The 18,499-nt window shown below is 41.0% G+C and overlaps 1 protein-coding gene across 1 annotated transcript; it reads left to right on the plus strand.

Annotated features, from left to right (window-relative positions):
• The first annotated feature begins 8,069 nt into the window (after positions 1–8,069).
• On the plus strand, positions 8,070–16,176 carry SMIM10L3 (small integral membrane protein 10 like 3). Its single transcript, XM_021539758.2, has 2 exons — positions 8,070–8,298; positions 9,753–16,176. The coding sequence occupies exons 1-2, from the start codon at positions 8,113–8,115 to the stop codon at positions 9,771–9,773; spliced, it is 207 nt and encodes a 68-aa protein (XP_021395433.1). The 5' UTR covers positions 8,070–8,112; the 3' UTR covers positions 9,774–16,176.
• The last annotated feature ends 2,323 nt before the right edge of the window (positions 16,177–18,499 follow it).

The raw sequence follows: 18,499 nt of genomic DNA on the forward strand, positions 1-18,499 counted from the left end.
GAAGCGGCGCCGCGCTCACATCCGGCCGGGCCCCGCGGGCGGCGCCTCGGCCGGGGCGGGAGCGGCGGAGGGCCGGGGCTGCGGAGCGCCGCTCCCGCACTGGGTCAGTAGCACAGTAGCACGGCCCCGGCCATTGATCCGTGCACGGTGTACTCAGGCGGAGCCGTTCTGAGCGAGGATGTCCGCGCTAGCGCTGCTAGCCCGGTCAGGGACAGGGGGCCGGGCATCGTCCCACAGCAGCCCTGTCGTGTGTAACAAGTCGCTCTCGAGCACAGAGCTGCTTTTGACACCACCACGCACCCGTCTATCACGCCTGGCACTCCTCATGCAGCAGCCTCGTTCTTGGCATCTCTTGAAGCTCGTGTTTACCCCACAGACGTACCGCGCGCCTGTAACCCAGGTCACCGCAACCTTCCCCTCTGCTGCCGTGGGCAGGTGCCCTTTTCCCAGACAGGCACCTGCCATGGGACCATCTCACTGTGCCACTACTGCAGAGACAGATTGTTTCCCTTAATCCATGGATCTTTGCACCATCCTCCCTCCTCTCGACATGCTGTGTGTGGTATTAATTGTGCTGGCAAGTTTTAGATCAGATCAGTGCACGTACAGCCTTCTCAAGATGGGAGAACCCAGGGATTGTCAGGCCTCACAGAGCTTTGGGTTTCTTTTTTTCCTCAAGCAAACCAGTTATTTCCATGGAACACTGAAGCAGAAGTCAAGCAGATGATCCCAAGTGTCTTAATTTCTACAATTAGCTCTTGCCATAGCTCTACTTGCCAGCGCATGTCCTGGTTGGGCTGATGCACAGAAGCACTGTTCCCTTTGTTTGCATTGCCATCTGTTCCTGGAAGGAAGTGTGAGGAGAGGACCCATGCACACACTGCTTCTGCAGAGTGAGGATGAATGAAACCATCATCGGAAGTGGTCTTCCAGTGATTTGATCTCCTTTTAATTTCAGAACATCTCTAAGTTATTTTGATACCACACAACGCAACTTCATCAGTGGACAGAGCATTCCAAGCCAGTTACTCTCTTTCATTGAGCAGAGGTAATTCTCAGATATTTCCCATCACTGTGAACCTAGAGTCTATTTTTGCAACACTTGTATGTCCGTGTTCCCTCACACATATGGAATCTGATATGAGTTGTCATCTAAATGCAGTATCTTTAAAGCCGAGCCTCTGCCGCTCTGTAGGCAGCAGGAGGGAGCTGCGGAGGGGAGGTGCGGGCAGGGTCACCGCGCTCCTGCTGCTCCTGGCTGCTGCACCAGCCTCTGGGGCTCCGAGATCCTGCAAGCAACAGAGCAGCACCACGAGTGTGTCCGCGTGATGTCAGACCCAGGACATGGGACGATTCCAGGGATACATAAAACTTCTGATTATCCACCACCTATCTCTTCCTTCACTGGTTCTTTTTTTATCCAGTGTATAACAGAGGGACAATTAGAGTTTTTCTATGAAAAAGAGGTACAGTAGCATTCACAATACAATTACAAGACAAGGATGAAGTCTGTAACAGACAAAACATTTTAGCACTAATTGTTTTATGATCCTGTCATGAGACAAACATTATCTTTTTACATATGTTCTTGTCAGTGCTCATCCATCCTATTGTTTTGGGATCAATTGTTTTGCACTGTCAAAAATACTTACATCAAAACACAGGCCATGGTTTAAATATGTTTTAAATTGACAATTTTGTACTGAATTTGATATATAATTGACATCATTAGAAAATACCTACAGAAATACTTACAGTTAGTCATTAAAAATAATATTACAGTTTGGGTAGATGATGATAATGGCAACATATTTGGACAATTTTCCTCCACACATTTGTAAATGCTTATTTTCTCAAATTTTATAAAAAAGGCCTTTGGAATTTAAAAAAATTGTGCATTTGAAATCGTAGCTGATATCTATTTTACAGTAGCTTTATTTGTCCTGGCAGAAAATTATGTATATGCTCCTTAAAATACATGATGTGATAATTATTCTATTGTGATACATTAATATATTTCAGCTACATTTTATTTTATTCTTGCATCTTTTTTGCTTTACTTAGTATGCAGTGGGTTTGTTTTTAAAAATAAAAAGATAACTTACAATATGCTGTAAATACTCAACACTTTGCAGGCATGGATTTTCCCCTGAGAGTGAGAAGAGAGAGTAACAAGGAATATTCTGAAACATTAGTTTAACAAAAGAAACTTATAGGATGAAACATAGGACAAAGGAGTGAGAAATTAATAACAGACAACTTATTAGAAGAATTCTCAGTTTGATACGTATGACTGCAGTGCTGAGTTGTATACAGGATAATTACAAATGCACCTCACAGAGGAGTAGGATGGAAGAAAATAATGAACGGCAGTGACAATAACCCATTATAAATCTTTCCATACCTATGATAAAATCATGAGTCATATAGCTGAGGCTTAGATCAGTCTTAATATTATTCTACACTCTATCACCTTGTCTTCTCTCACCATTACAATTGTTGTTGAAAGCCATTTTCTTAGACAACAAGAAGAAATCATTATTTAAGACTGTTTGGGATACTGCCTGAATGTGTGTATTGTGTGTGCTGGCACTGAGGGAGGATTATTCTCCTTTGTGGATGGGGAGTGGCAGGATAATCACGCTGATGCAATACCAGAAAGTTCTACTCACCATGACACAGACTATCTACATTACAGAGACAATAATTATTTGCAGTTTTGTATCTTTTATCCCCAGTTATTACTGTGATCTGTAACTGACAGATCATGAATGAAGCCACAGAGAAGTAGAGAAGTGTACACTTTGTACAGGGAAACAAGCAGAACACCTGGCACTGATTCATAGGTGTGCTCCCTTACTCACAGATGACACCTCCAACTGACAGTGGTTCTGTTCAGTTGCCTGCAGGACACAGCATGTACAATTCTGAGGTCAAAAGTAACCTCCTGTTCTTAACAAGAATGGAAAAACTGGTTTTGGGTGAAAAGCTGTAACTGGAATTCACAATCACTGCAAAAGCCAATTTTATGTGAAACAAAGCTGTGAAGTGTCAGAGAGTAGAATGTTTTCACCATATTGCACTCTTCTTTAGATAATTTCTATTAAAATCAAAAGAAAAAAACCCCAAACCTCACACACAACCAGAGAGACCTTACTGGAGAAAATGGGGTTTCCAGATGCTTTTTCATCTTATAAGAGCTGACATAATTGTCTGTAAGAACTGTAATTAAGGCTTGACCCTAATTTGAGTTGGTGGCAAAAGTCAGGTATTTAATGATGTAATATTAGGTACAGAGTAACTGGCAGAAAGAAGTCAATGTTAGATGGCAGTGAGCATCCAAAATTCCCTCCTGGACTCTAGTTCCACCTGTGGTATTATCCACCTTTCTGGCTTCTCTGTCACTCCCTGAGCCCCTTTGCCCTCCTGTTTTTAAATCCAGACAATAGTACTTATTCCAGCTGTTTGGACAGTAGCTACTACTTAAAGCTTCTCACCTAACTGTTGCCTTAGATTCCAAGTTTTTTGCTTAATGATGTTTGAATTCTTTAGCTGATATCTCTTTGTCAAGCTAATGGACGACAGATTTTTAACTGGGGAAAGTGACACTGTTGGTGTGGAGGAAATTCAGAGTATCTTCACTGACCTTGGAGAGGTTCCGCGACATAAAATTATGTTAGAAAATCCACAAGTAATGGATAGATATTACAGGCAAACAGTTTTGGCATGATTCGTTTCCTGAGTGTTGAAAAAACCCTGTACTTGCATGTGATATGTACGCTGTTCAAATATAGCAGTCAGCCTGCTCTAGAGGAACCAAAGCCAGCAATAAAAAAGGAACCACAATTTTTAAATGTCAGCATTTGCTGCATCAGAAAGAACAGATTAAATGAGCATAAAAATCAAATGTTAATATGTAAATCTTTACATTATTAATAAAGCATTGTAAAATAAATGCATCCCATTCATGTGATTCTAGCATAGATGATTTCTCTGGTATAAAACAGAAACAAGTCCTATATTTTCTTTAGGTAGCTTCTGATCAATCTCTCTTCTGTCAGGAATTTCAGTTACAAAAACCACATAAGGCTCTGCATTCACTGATGTGTACCCTCAGGTTTAGCAAGCAGTAACAGACAGTGCTTCAACTGTTGGGGAAGGCTGTGGGACTACACACAGCAATCCCTGTGTATGGCTGTGAGCCTTTTGGAATAGAGGCATCATTATATATTTATAAACAAGGACCTGAGACTTCTCTCTGTGTCTCTGCAGTTTTCTATCACTGTAACTCCCTCAGCAGAAACATGGGAATAAGCCTTTGATAGGCATCCCATCATACCCCGAGGTGAGGCACTGCTGAAACAAACAGACATGGAAGCTGCAAGTGCCCCTCAACCTCTATCTTGACATCATGCATTTCACAGAAATGAACTTTAAAATATCAAGAAATGGATATGAAGGTTTAACTATGACATAAGCCCATTTGGTATTAATAGTTTTGCTGCCCTCCATTGTCCAGACATTTTTCACATGAATAAAACCGAAAGCTACAAGCTGTGATGTGGCCCCTGATTTCCTTGGGAAGATTTAGTGTTTGTTTTGCTCCAGACTTGCAGACAAACTTATGGACTTCAGCAGAGCTAGGATCTAAAAAAGGACCAAACCTTCTGTGGTCGGTTTGTCTGAGAACAGATGGAATGGGAAGAAGCCTACTTCCTCCTGTCATGCTGACAGCTGTGACTCACATCCCAGCTGAACAGTTTCTCTTGGAGTGGAAAGCAAGACAAAAACCAGACAGCTTCAAATAGAACATTAGATCAAAGCTAGAAATTAAAATTAGGGGTTCATCATATAGTATGGTCAACACTTGAAACAGAAATGCACATTGATTACAGAAAAAAGACAACTGTCAAAAATTGATGATATATTCAGGAATCCATTACTCACTGGCACCATTTGTGGAAATTATGAAGAACTTTCAAGAGTAACAGATATAATAAATAAATACAAAACATCTTATTTTAGCATAAATAGAATATACAAATAGTATGAAAATCTACAGTGTTTTTTTTCCCCAGTGATTTTATACTGATAAGCTGCTAAGTTACAATTTCAGCGAAGAGGAAAACTTCTCAAAATAAGGAATTTGATTTATTCCCCACTTCCTAAATATAAAAATTGTTCTGTTTGTAAAACACTCCAGGCTAACAGCAACATACATCAACCACCTTCTGTTTTACCATGAGATGCAGCTGGTTATTTTTGGGTATTTCTGCTTACTGCTGGCACTTGGGTATTTTGAATTATTGTGAGATCCAGCCTTATACCTGTGCTATGCATTTTTAATGTCACTGTGTTTGTGTGTACAACACTGTTATAACCCAGCAGCCGGTGTGGGAGCTGTCCCTGCTGTCAGTGGCCTCCCCTGTGACTGTCACTTGCACACGTCAGCTTGTGCCAATCCAGTGTGTTGCGCTGGTCATTTTCTGAGTGGTTTTGGAGAGGGAGGGCTCTCAGCTCGATGTCATCACAAACTCAGAGCTTTTGTCACCGGGGACAATGAAGTCTCTGGGGCGTGCCTGGGAGTGTCCTGCAGGGCACTGCTGGGGAAGGACGGCAGTTGGCAGCAGACAGGCCACCACAGCTGATGACAAATTTCCTTTCACTCCTGAAAACCCCACTCATAAGAAGGGGTTTATTAAAACTCTCTGGCTTTTTTTCTTTTCTAACTGAACTTTCATTCTATTCAATATAAAATATTTAACTTTTCCCCTCTTCCAAGTGCCTCTTTGGTCTTTTGCAATCAGTTAATGCAATTTTTGCCTACACAGCAGTGGATATAAAAGGCACTAGAAAGAAAGAACTGTAAGCATAAATAAATCTAAACTCTGTCTCATTTTCACACTCACTGTTCACACTTTATCTGTGTCATTATTAGTTCTTGAAGAGAGGCCTTGAGACCTGATCTCAAGGACAAGGATTATTCTGTATCATGTTGCAGAGCCAAGAAAAGGAATTTTTTCATAAACCTATGGGGAATACTAAATATTATTGATATACACTGAGAAAGCTTAAGGGGACGTTTTGAAAATGTAACAACTCGATCATGTTGACTCACAACATACCTTCTTTGAATAGAGGAATATCTGAACTTGAGAAGAAATTTTGTGTAAAATGAAACGGAACATGAACAGTTTAGAAAAGATAAAGATGTTCTCTGATGCAACAGAAAAACACAAATCAGGGTTGAGAAGCAGAAGTGAGATGATGGCACTAAAGTGATGGAAAATGATCTCTAGAGGCATCAGCTGCAAATTGCATGTCAGTAGTTTTGGACTTCTGCATGTGAAAGTAATCAGTGTTTTAGCTAAATTGAAAATTATTTTACCACCATGACAGAGCTGAAATCAAAAGAGGAAGTGTGGGATGCCTTTGAGGTTTAGTTTCACTATCAAAATAATTAGCTAACTTCCAAATCTTCATGTGACAAAATCTGGTAAATCTCTTCAACTGGTATTCAATTGCATTATCTGCAATGTTATCAAATCAAATAGTGAGATTTTATCAATCTCACAATTTAATGAAACAATTAGATCCAAATAAATACTGATGCTAACTTGTTATTATGACCTAATTTAGTAATTATATTGCCTATTTTAGTGTAGAAAGTAATTTACTCTTAATCAAGATTTTTAAATTGATACTGTGTTACATCTGTTGCAATGTACAACATGAGCCAGAACTAATGAGACTGGCAGACATCTACTGGTAAATACAAAGTTAATCTGCTTCCTGATTTAACCTTTGTGTATCCTACTGGTTTTCCAATTAGTAACGGAAAGCTGCTAAATGTCCTGCTCTGGAATTATTCTTTCTCTATACATCAGCTTGACTCTGTGTCAATAAAATAGTATTTTATAAGAAGTTTAGGTCAATGTATTGACTTTTATTGAAAAGTTATTGAAAGTTGATTGAATGGAAACTGTGAAGAACAGTTCTAGGGGGAAAAAATGGGGCTATGTCCAAAAATTATACTGGTCAACTGTTCATCTGTTGTAACATTTTTGCCTACTTGAAAAGTGTCGTGATGGTAATTATCTCAAATACCTTCCTAGGAAATGTTTGCAAAATGGTTTTAAAATCTTGTGTGTAAGAGGCCCTAAACAGTTTATTTTTAATACATTATGTAACTCAAATATTGACTTGAAAGGCAAAGCAAGCATTTCCTTGTGACAGTAGCTGGCTCACTGAATTCATCGCATGGCTGTGTAAACAACAAAATAACAAAAAAACTCACCCAAACCCAGAAACCATTACTTACATTTCACACTGAAAGAGAGTGGGTTTAGATGCCAGGAGAAAATTCCCGCGTGTGAGGGAGGTGAGAACCTGGCACAGGTTGCTGTGGAGAAGCCGTGGCTGCTCCATCCCTGGCAGTGTCCAGGGCCGGGCTGGATGGGCCTTGGAACAACCTGGGCCAGTGGAAGGTGTCCCTGGCCACGGCACGGGGGTGGCCTGAAAGGTGCTTCCAACCCAGAGCATTCTATGACTCTTACGACATCCATCAGTGCCGGTGGCACTAAGCAGGCCGGAGAGCACACCTGGCTCGGCCCTCAAAGAATGGGCTAAACCACGGTAACCCAGCGGAGGTTAAAGCTGGTTATCAGCGCCAGGCTGGAACAGCCTCCAGGGAGGCGGGCACAGCACCACACCTGGCAAGAGTGCAGAAGTGTCGGGACAAGGCTGTGGGCCGCACAGCGGGGTTGCTGGGCAGGGCTCTGTGCCGGGCCGGCAGCGGCACCCGACGCTCGCTGGAGCGGCCCCGGAGCTCCCCGCACGACACCGACACCGACACCGACACCGACACCGACACCGACACCGACACCGACACCGAGGCCGGGCCGGGGGCGGGCCGGCGGCGCCTGAGGGCGGCCCCGCGCCCGCCTCCGCGCATGCGCAGCCAGCAGAGCCGCGCGCTGCCGCAGCCCGGCGCGGCCGGCGCAGGCGCGGTGCTGACGCGCGGCCGCGCGCCCCGCCCGGCGGGCACGCGCAGCGCGGGGAGGCGGCGGCGGCGCCCGGGCGCGGCGCGGCCGCGGGAACGGGGGCGGGTTTATGGCGGCGGCTCTGGCCGCGCTCGCTGCCAGGCTCTCCCAGTCGGCCGCGGCCAGGTCCTACGGCGTGTTCTGCAAGGGGCTCACCAGGACCCTCCTCATCTTCTTCGACCTGGCCTGGAAGCTCCGCATCAACTTCCCCTACCTCTACATCGTCGCCTCCATGATGCTCAACGTGCGGCTGCAGGTGGGCGGGGGCGGCGGGGCTGGGCCGGGCTCGTGTCCCGCTGTCACCGGCCGGGCCCGGGGCGGTTCGCAGCCGCTGCCCCGAGTAACGGCGGAGCGCCCCCGAACGAGTGTCCGTCCGGGCCGGGGCGGGGTCGTGCCCTGCCCTGTGTCACCGGGAAGTGTCGTCGGATGCAGCCCCGAGCCCTGCCCTTGCCGGTGTGCCCCGCTGGGATGCTTGCTCTGCGCGTTAGCAGCAAACGTGCCGCTTTTCTGTTCCTTTTCCTAAGCCAGAGTTGACTTAAATACTAGGAATAAATTGTGAATATGTGCACTTTGATAGCACGGTCCTAACACCTTGTAAGGAGCAGAGAAAACAATTTCCTTCATCAGTTGATTGGGGTTTTTTGAAATCAAGAACAGGTGCAGCACGGAAATGCAGACAGTTTTAAATACCAATGTTATTGCATGAAAAAGATTCTTCAGGTTTAATTTGTATCTCTCCTGTTTCTACAAAACGTGGAACTCTTAACAGCTTTGACCTGTTGTAATGTTGAAGTTCCATTGTTTTTGTGATGAAATGAAGGATTTACTTTGAACTTAACTGGCAGCAGAAACAGGCTGTCCTCTACAAACATCTGTTCTAGCCAAGGATCAGACACTCTTTCTCCTTGTAAACATAGCTGTAATGAAAGTTTTGACATCTGGACAGTGGCCAAGGATTGAAAAACAAGTCTGGTTGGAGTTTGTTACTTGTAAAAGGTAATTTGAAATGTGAAGAGGTCAAAATGTGGCATCTCCTATTTTGGTTTTTGCAATTTGCCCTAAAATTCTGAGGCTTGAAAACGAGCCAGATGGCCAGGAGTTGTACACGTAGCTTGGTAACCCTGGTAGCTGAAAAAGCCTTGCCTTTGCTTGTTATCAGTGTTGGTACAGAGTGGTTCTCCTGGACCATCACCAGCCTGTCCTTTGTGCTCCAGCTGACACCCGCTAACTGCTGGGGCAGCCAGTCTGACCAGTTCCCTCTGGAAAGCTTTTGTTGATTCCCAGTGTTGTGTGTCTGATTTCAGCTTGCAACTTCTGTTTACAGGAGGATTATTTTAATATTAACCTTTCCTGTTAAGCCTCTAATCAGTCCCAGCCTGTGTGTCTGTTGGTGAAGGGAAATGCTGCTGTTGCACAGCGAATCTGTCTGGCTGCTCATTTGCTGACTCACTTTCATGCCTGTCACCAAAAGAGAGCTTGTAGCAGATTAAACTGAAACTATAGAAGGGCAGCTGGTATTTGGGCATGCTTCCTACCCCTCTGATGTGCTCAAGCAGCCTGTAGGGAGACTCGTCTGTTGGGACAACTGTTACTTTCTGTAGCTGGGTTATTCTTTATGTGAAATATTGTTAATTATTTTTGGTTCAATACACTGGCAACCAGGAAACTGGGTTATCAGTGTAATAACTTTCCTGCATTCTTTCTCTTTAGGTCCATATTGAGATCCATTGACTTGTGATTTGGTGTGCTGCTTCCGCTGTATGCTGTAACTGGAGTCTCTCACACTCTTCAAATCCAGCCTGCTGTGAAGTAGCAAAGCTGTGCTTGTGTGCTCTAGGACTATGAAGGAAGAAGATTTTATCGAGAAACGAGGATGTGATGATGGCCCAGATCAGCACAAGCCAGCAGCTCATCTGACACACGTGCATTCCATGTTGGACAGTTCTCAAAATCATAGTAGCAGTTTACAAGAATTATATAACACCAGGAATTCTTCTCTCTTTAATACTATACCTCTGTCTTCTGTTGGCAAGGAAATGCCTCTGAGCTTCAGTGAATCAGCAGGGACAAACTCAAATGCAGCTGCTCCTTGGAAGGATTCATTTCATCTGCATTTTTCTTCTGGGAAAGACAATCTCAATAGGGTTTCTCACTGCATTGGTGGCATTTCAGTAACAGGCTGCCTGGAAGAAGCTTGCAGCATTTCTGGAGACTTCAGCTCAGACTGCCCAGGAGACAACTTTGTATGTTTTGCACAATTCTGGCTGGGAAATTTGCAGTATAATAAAAACCTGTGGTTTCTGGAATTAGAAATGAGCAGTAGCAAAGAGAATGAATTGCAGTTTGTATTTTTTAAAACATTGGAGTTTGGTGGACTTCCTGATTCCTGTTACAATCCAGTTGCCTCTCTGAACAACTCTGCTTCAGGACTCTCAAACAATCAGAAACCATGTATTTTGTTTTATTGCTTAAAACTTGTATCTTCAGAGCAAACACTTGGATATGAGCAAATGCTTATGAATATACAGTATGTGGCTAATAATTTTCACATCATACAGCTGGTAATCTCTGTGCTAGCTTTTGCACTAGCAGGTCTCTGGTATGCAGTAGTGAAGGGAAAAAAGTACTGAGATTTTAATAACTACTGTTTTTAATATTAGCAGAAAATAAGAGAGACAAGGTTACAGTTCAGGTTTTAGTGAGAATTAGCTGAAGTAAAAACCATAGTTCTATAATTGCTAGTTAAACTGGCTAATGGAAGAATAGGGACTTTTTTTTTGTAAGGAATAGCTGCATCTGAGTGTAAAGAACTTCATAATCTTCAGACTCTGGGACTTCTGCAGGTCTGCTGTTAACACTAAAATCCAATTTGATTAGCACAGATCCTTTGTTTCTACAGAGTTTGTATTAGTGGAGTGTTCTGGCTACTACTATTTATACCCATTTCCAATGAAACTTTGTCTTGTAGAATTGAATTCCTGCTCTGAATCCAACAGTAACTGATGTATCAGTCCTTAGAACACTTTGAACTGGGAAGCTGTTGGGAGGGTGGTCTTCAATACAACATAATTCTCAGCAGTGTTCCTTTCCAAGGATGGTACTACTCTAATTTAACAATACCTTGTGAGCTTTATTGTGCTACAACAGACACTGTAAACAACTTTCTAAAACATGTTTTTTTCCTTGAAAGAGGGATTGTTATTGCTGAAATACAATAAGAGCTTCTGGGCCTGTTGACTTTGGGACAGGCTTGTGATAATGAGGTTTGCCAAAGAACGGGGCAAGAATGCTGGAATCCATAGAGCTGCTGGTGAATAGAATTTTGAGGAACAGGCTCCTGATGGCACTTTAGTGGAGAAGCTCATTCTGCAATAGGTCAAACTTTGAACTTGATGTCCAAAATTCTCAGCAGGGGCATTGCTGTAGATCAGCTTAATGTGCTCTAAAGGCTCACATAAAGAGGGAGGTATTGGTGTGTGGGTTAGGATGCATCTTCAGCTTCCCCTTGACTCTGACTTAAAAGTGAGGACTTCATGTGGAGTAAAGTGGTTCACACACTAGGTATCCATGCCAGTAATTCACACACTGGGTATCCTTTTTTGCCAGCTGATCTTGCTTCATTTTGGAAAGAGAGGAAGTGATGTTGCATTTAGTTTGAACTGAACTTAGCTGGAAAGCCAGTAGTTTCCAGTGTGGTGGTTATTGACCTGTTGGCACACATGTGTAGAGAAGTCCTTGATTATGAAGATGAGAAGCTCATTATCAGTCTTAGGGAGAGAAGAGTTGAAATTTTTAAATCTTATTTGAGTGCTGAAAGTAAGACATACTACTTTTTATGTTGAGTGATACTTTGTGTTTTCATTATCCCCATTGGCTGATTGTTTCTTTTGGATGCTAAAAGAGATGAAATGCCACTTACTTTAATTTAGAAAATAACTTCTCCCTGGTGTGCATTTAAATGATTGTTTAACTTGGGGACTTTTGACCATGCAATTACCTGTCAAAGAGTGACAGAAAGCCCCAGAATAATACTGGTTTATGTATCACAAGTAATTACTCTGACAGCAGCAGTTCCCTCTTAGTCAAGCTATCCACTCTCATCTCCATTGCTGTAATTTATCAGCCTTGCAGTGAGTGGTATTAGCACAAGTTAACACATGGTGTTGCAGAGGTTCAAGATTCCTCAAGTGATGTGGATCTGACGTGCCAGAACACCAGAAACAGACACTTCTCCAAATGTCTGTGGCTTGGAGTTATGGTGTTAAGCTGCTGTCTGCCTGTATCTTGACCCAAAAAACACTTGGCAGAGGAAGGAAGGCTGGGAGGAGTTGGAGCCTGTTTAAGCTGGCTTGATTGCTAAATACAATGTTGTGCAAATCCATATTAATCTCTATGCAGCTCTATGGGTACAGCCATACCCTCCCTGTATGGTGAGCCGCCTTACCTTCAGATGTGCATGAACACAGTCCTGCACCCAAAACTTGAGTGCTTGGACTTCCTGTACAAAGGATCAATCAGAACAGCTGTACCTGCAGTTGTTACTTGAGACCTTGTTTGTACAGCTGACTGGTTTGGCCTGGAACATTCTCTGCTGAATGTCATTTGGGAACTACATGTTTTGGGAACCATAGTTCTATACAAGAACTTGTAGGTAAGATTGTCAGGTTAATAGGCAAGAGGAGTAGCTAAAGGCATAAACGTGCAGTTTTTAATGCACCTTTTTTCATGGTGATTTCAAAGGGGGGGTGAGTGAAACATGAGAGACACCAACAATAAACTAGAATTTAAATGTGTGTACAGCAGAGTTCCAAGGATTTCCTCCTTATCAATGACAAGCCTATGGTGGAGAAAATCTTGGAATATTGAATTGTGTTACATATCACAGTCAGTCCTGTTTTAAGCAAAGTCTTGTTTGAGTGTGTGGCCTTTCATCACTTATTACAGGATCACTTTAAATACAATACAGCTAAGTAAAATGATGGATGTTTGTTGTGTATTATATGTATATTGACCATAAGATGCAAAAAATACTTAAATAAGTGGATTTAATCAATTTTAAGATAGTTTATGTACCTTGCCTTCAATTTTATTGCTTAAAACCTAGAAGGTAATTTTAACTTGAACATTCCTTCTGAAATTCAAATAAAGCATAGCTTGGTATGTTAAAATCTCATGTAATATACTGCACTTTAAGCCTGGGGAGGCCATGGATCAAAAGTGCTGTTCTTTCACTAACAGAACTGCCTGCCCTGACTGAGACAATGTTTAAGTGGTTTTTCCTGTCTGGAGGGAGAATAAGGAACCTGAAGGATGGCATCCATCCTTTGAAACTATAGATAAATCTAACACTATGTGGTTTAGGCCACTGTTCTATAGGTTTTTTTTATATTAACTCATCTCAAAAGATGGAAGGTGTCTTGGCCAAGAACCAGTTTGTGTGGAGTTTCATGGCTTCACTGTGTCCAATATGGAAAACTTTCCTGAGTTACTGTGCTGTTAGGGCTGTCTCAGATGATTATTACAGTAGAGAAAAATAACATTCTTAGTAGGGGTAAAGGACCTTTATACTCAACCAGGAGTTGCCTTTGTATTTCTGTACTTCTGTCTCTCATCCTTCTCTAGGAAGAGGTTATTTTTAAGCAAAATGTCAGGGTTCTACTAAACAACTTGTGCTATCTAATACTTCATTGATTAGTGTCCAAATCCGTCCTGCACTACATAGTGAAGTTCTATTTCTGCCATTAGAAAATAAATAAGAAAATACTCAATATTAAGAGGATTTCCTACTAGTTACACTTGAGTGAAAATTTACTATGTAGTGTACTGCTATGAAAATAAAATATACTTTTAAATGTATGCACAGAGTTCTGCATGTAGATAAAAAGTGTTTTACCACAGTATGATGTTGGGATGCTTATGCAAATGCTTGTTTACTTTCTGACGCTGCAGTGCAAAACGCAGTGGAGCTGGTGGTGTCACTTCTCCGTGTGGTTTTCAGCCAGTGCAAGCTCAGCTACTGTGTGTCTGCATCATCCTGCACAGGGGACAGCTCTAGCTGAAGACATGTTTTAGCCTTTTGCTTTTCCAGTGTTAGGTTTGGTTTTGCTGTTGTGTGAGGTTTGGTGGTTTGTTGTTTGTTTGTGGTTTATTTCTTTTTTTTTTTTTTTTTAAGTTATCAATAGGACTGTAAAGACAGCACTTTCTTAAACTTTGCCAAAGTTTGCTTCTTTTCTCCTTCTCTCCACCTCTGCCCCTTATACGAATACACATTTAATTTTTAGAAGAAGCAAGCCTCTGTGTACTCTCCTAATATATAATCTTATTGTCAGGTTGCTCCTTTCGTTTTTATGGCCTGGTCATGCATATATTTCTCTCCCTATAATTTCTTGGCATCAGCATACACTGATATTTTGTTCCACCTCAAAACCATTGTCCTGTAATTAATTATGCACAACAAATTGACAGCAATCATGTAGAGATTTAAGAGTCCATAGTCTCTCATTAGGGTGTATGACAGGTGGTATAACTTACAGAGCAATATGTAGTCAATGTGACACATTTCTGTTTTTTCCTCTTCAAAACAGCTGCTTCAGTTAAAATCCAATATTTAATTTGAGTATGTGGTACCTCTTGACAGCTGAGAATTGCAGCTAGAACCAGGGGATTATAAAATACATTAAGGTTAGGATTTAGTGTAACTTTTCAAAAAATTAAGGAGTACATTAAAGAGTACATTAATATTTTGAAACTTTTTTTCCCCCCAAGAGTGCACAGAATAAAATGTGTCCTGCCACTTGTTTCTGTGTGATGCACACCCAGTAACTGGGGGTGGGGAGAGAGCCCTTCTTAGATTGCAGAGCCTCTAATCCTCAAGGAAGAGTTGCACTTGATAGAACTTCAAAATAAACCACATGTTGCCTATGAAAGTACTGATAGTTATGATCAACTGTCATACTTAAATTACAATATCATAGGTATCACTCTCCTGACAGTGTGAAAACAAGAATAATAAATACAGAAGTGCTAGAATTAATGTTGTTCTTTACCAGCCTGCACCGGTAAGAGCAAATCCTATTGTACTTTGAAATTAATTCTCAACTGCATCCCAAAATCTTAATTATCATAGTATTTTTGGAAGTAGTGATACAAGATTCAAACTAAGATGGTTATTTCATTGTTAATGATGAAACAAATTTATAAGTTAAAATATTTTAGAAAATGACAAGAGGGACTTCCACAAAGAAAATCTGCCTTGAAAAGGTTTATTTCATTTGTGTGATCTCTATATATGTATAGTCTGTTTTGCAAATTCCTTCCTTATTTGTAGATAGTATAAACCTGATAGCAAAAGTGGTCAAAACCCGAACTTGCAAAAGTATCAGTGTTTAACTTTCTGTATGTAGTCAATTTTAGCTATTATCAAACATAATACCTAAATGTAATTTAAGCTTTTATTCTTGAAAGTAGGGAAATCAAATACTTAGTGCCTGATTCACCACTTGAAGTTAAGTGAAACCATTTCTTGAAAATGGGTTCTGTTACCTGATGGTGACTAATTTTCAATGCTGATACTCAACATTTCCTGTAAACTGTGATGACATCCCTGCAGAACAATTTTAGTGTATGGCCTTGGTCTTTGGCCCTATTTTGTTTGTATTATTATTTTTTTATTGCAATGTGGGAGGTGGAGAAGGCTGGCACAAACCATTTATTTTTTGTTCCAGAGAAAGACGTTTACAACTTCGTATGTATTTTAAAAATGAATTGTGACACTTTTAACTTGGGAGAGAAGTTTCCATAGTAGACTTGGAACCTGAACAGAGACTTTGGAATATCAGGAGTGCTCCCCAAGCTGCCAGAAGCTGTTGAGGGCGAAGCTGCTCACTCACACCACAGGAGGGAGTTACACATCAGTCTTTGGAGTATTTTCAGTTATGGCATTGTTAGTACATCTTAGTACAGTGCATTTCAGTTTGCCTTGTCTTACGGATTGTCACTGCAAATAGGTTAATGTACAAAATCAATACACGATGGTAATGTATTTTAACTGTTTACATTTGAACTCAGAGTACCAATGGATGGGTTTTGTCAAGCTATTTAAAAACAGAAATAAAATCTTTTTTAAAAGACAAAATGTAGTTTTGGTGCTTCTCATTCCAATTTTCCACTGTATAAATTGAAGAGATTGTGTTCCTGACAATGTGAAGTCAGACAGGGAGTGGCTTTTCCAAAGGTACAATTTGAGAGATGTGTGCTTACAGAAACCAAACAAGTTTAAAACCTCTGTGAGAATAAAAGGGTTCAATGCTTGTACATGACCTTGGTATGTGAAATCTGGTATGTGAACTCAAGGCTAGTTTAATGATGTTAGCCACCAGTATTTATTAATGGGCATTATTTTGCACACTTCATTTTAGTCTTAACAAGCCTGTTACTTTAAATGTAGTTCCAAGATATTTCCTAAATAACTAGCTCCAATCTTACAGCATAACTTCATTTTCAAGGGGAAAGCAAACCACAGTAAATACATGTAATGGCCATAGCAACTCTCTTACATCATCCAGGATAAACATTGCTGGATGTTTTCCTGCACAGTTAAAATCACTACTATACTAACAGATACGCCAGAGCTTTTGTTTCTATTAAATGAGATATTCCCATTAAGGGGGTAGAATAAACTTGTATCCTCTGCTATATGTTGAACATTAAAAAAAATGTATCAAAACAGGAGCCACTCGCCCTTCAGAGATCTCTCTTCTGAAAGCTGCTATGAGGTGATCTTTAGATTCTAGACTCAAAATCTTAGTTTTTGTTTTGTCTGGGGATCCCTTGCTGCCACAAGTGACAGTTTCAAAGAAGAATGTTACTGTTACAAGCTGTATTCTGAAAAGAACTGGTATTGGCAATCCTGAAGAAAAGGCTGATATTCTGAGTACAAAATTAATGTGTACTTTTTTTCTTAATAATGAGCGCTGACATCATACTGTCCCTCAAAACAAGCATTTAAACAGAAGAAAAGGGAAGAGGAAAAAATGAAATATAATAAATCTAATAAAGTTCTGTAAAATTTTGGCACGTGGTTAGACCTCTATGGCTAAGAAAATGGTATCAGTGCTCCCTGCACATCACTGTAAATTCCTCATGGCTTTTGGAATTTGTATGGCAGATCCTGAAATAGGAAATTGTAACCTTTGTCCATGATGTTTCAGCTACCCACTGTGACAGTGGTATGATACAGCCTTAATTACTCATGTTGCCATCACTTTCAGATGGTTTATCAGTAGTTTTACATACATTTATATAATTGGGCATGATTCCTGCAATGGGCAATGTTTAGGTACTCTGAATACTTTTGCCAATAAACTCAGAAACAGACATGCTACTCTGTGCATATCCAAATCTCTTCCCATTAGAAACCAAAATGCCTTGAAGTTGGATTTAAATTGGTGGCTTATGACTTTGTGGTAGTCTCTTTGTTCATCTCCTACTGTAAAATTCTGAAAGAGCAACTCACCTGGACAGGAGCCCAAATTTCCTCTCTGCAAATCTGAGACTGCCAGAGGAACTTCTTACCAATTTACACTCATCACAACATTTATCTCTTCAGTACGTTTCTTGGCACTTGCTTTTTCTGGCAGATATTACAGCAGCTTAAAATTTAAAAACTCCAAAACCTTAAACCAAACACGAGTACCAAAGACTCTGCTGAAGATATTCACATTTCTTAGAGAGATGATTTTTTAAAACAGGATGGAGTGCTTTACCTTACTTTAAAAAAAATAAAAGTATTGGATGGGTTTTTGTTATCAAGAACTGTGGCATGTTTGTGAAGTGCTCTGGTAAGTCTTGAACGTTAGGAAGTGCTTTGTCAATTTGTTATCACAAGTATTTTTTAGACATATCAAAATACTCCTTTATTTATCTTTAACCTCCTAGTTCAAAGAAAAGAAAAAAAAAACAAACACATTTTCGAATTCTTTCAAGTATTATGTTTTGTTAAAAGTTCCCCCAAGGGTAAAGGACCAAAATGAACACAGACCTCTTGCTCACTGAACAAAAAGCCAACAGCAATGACAAGCAGGATGTTTTTGATGCTCTTTGTTAAGTTTTTTTCTGGGGCTAGTGGCTGAAGCCCTTAATCACTTTAGCTGGAAGTTATTCACAAATAACCTTTCTGAGCTCAGTAATCCTGTCTTGCTTTGTATCATAAAAAAATATTTTCTGCAGCAGGGATTCCTAAATGGCCTCTCAGATCTTAGCCTTGCATTCCAGGTACTGCATGCTGACTGCCAGCAGGTATGACCTGCTCCAGAGCTACAACAGTTATACTGTTTCAAATTTTTGCCTCCTTCAATATAAAAGCATTTAAGATTAAAACAACTAAAAATATTTCATGACGTTGCATCGCACCTTCTTAAGGGCTCGCTTGCACCCCTTCACGTGTTTGTCACTTTAGG

This window comes from Lonchura striata, chromosome 16 (genome assembly GCF_046129695.1).
Source record: "Lonchura striata isolate bLonStr1 chromosome 16, bLonStr1.mat, whole genome shotgun sequence".
Lineage (NCBI taxonomy): Eukaryota > Metazoa > Chordata > Aves > Passeriformes > Estrildidae > Lonchura > Lonchura striata.

Excerpts from the sequence above, each read along its gene's own strand:
- SMIM10L3 (XM_021539758.2), top strand. The coding sequence starts at position 8,113 with ATGGCGGCGGCTCTGGCCGCGCTCGCTGCCAGGCTCTCCCAGTCGGCC. Across the intron at positions 8,299-9,752 it reads TGCTCAACGTGCGGCTGCAG|GTCCATATTGAGATCCATTG; the intron begins GTGGGCGGGGGC and ends CTTTCTCTTTAG.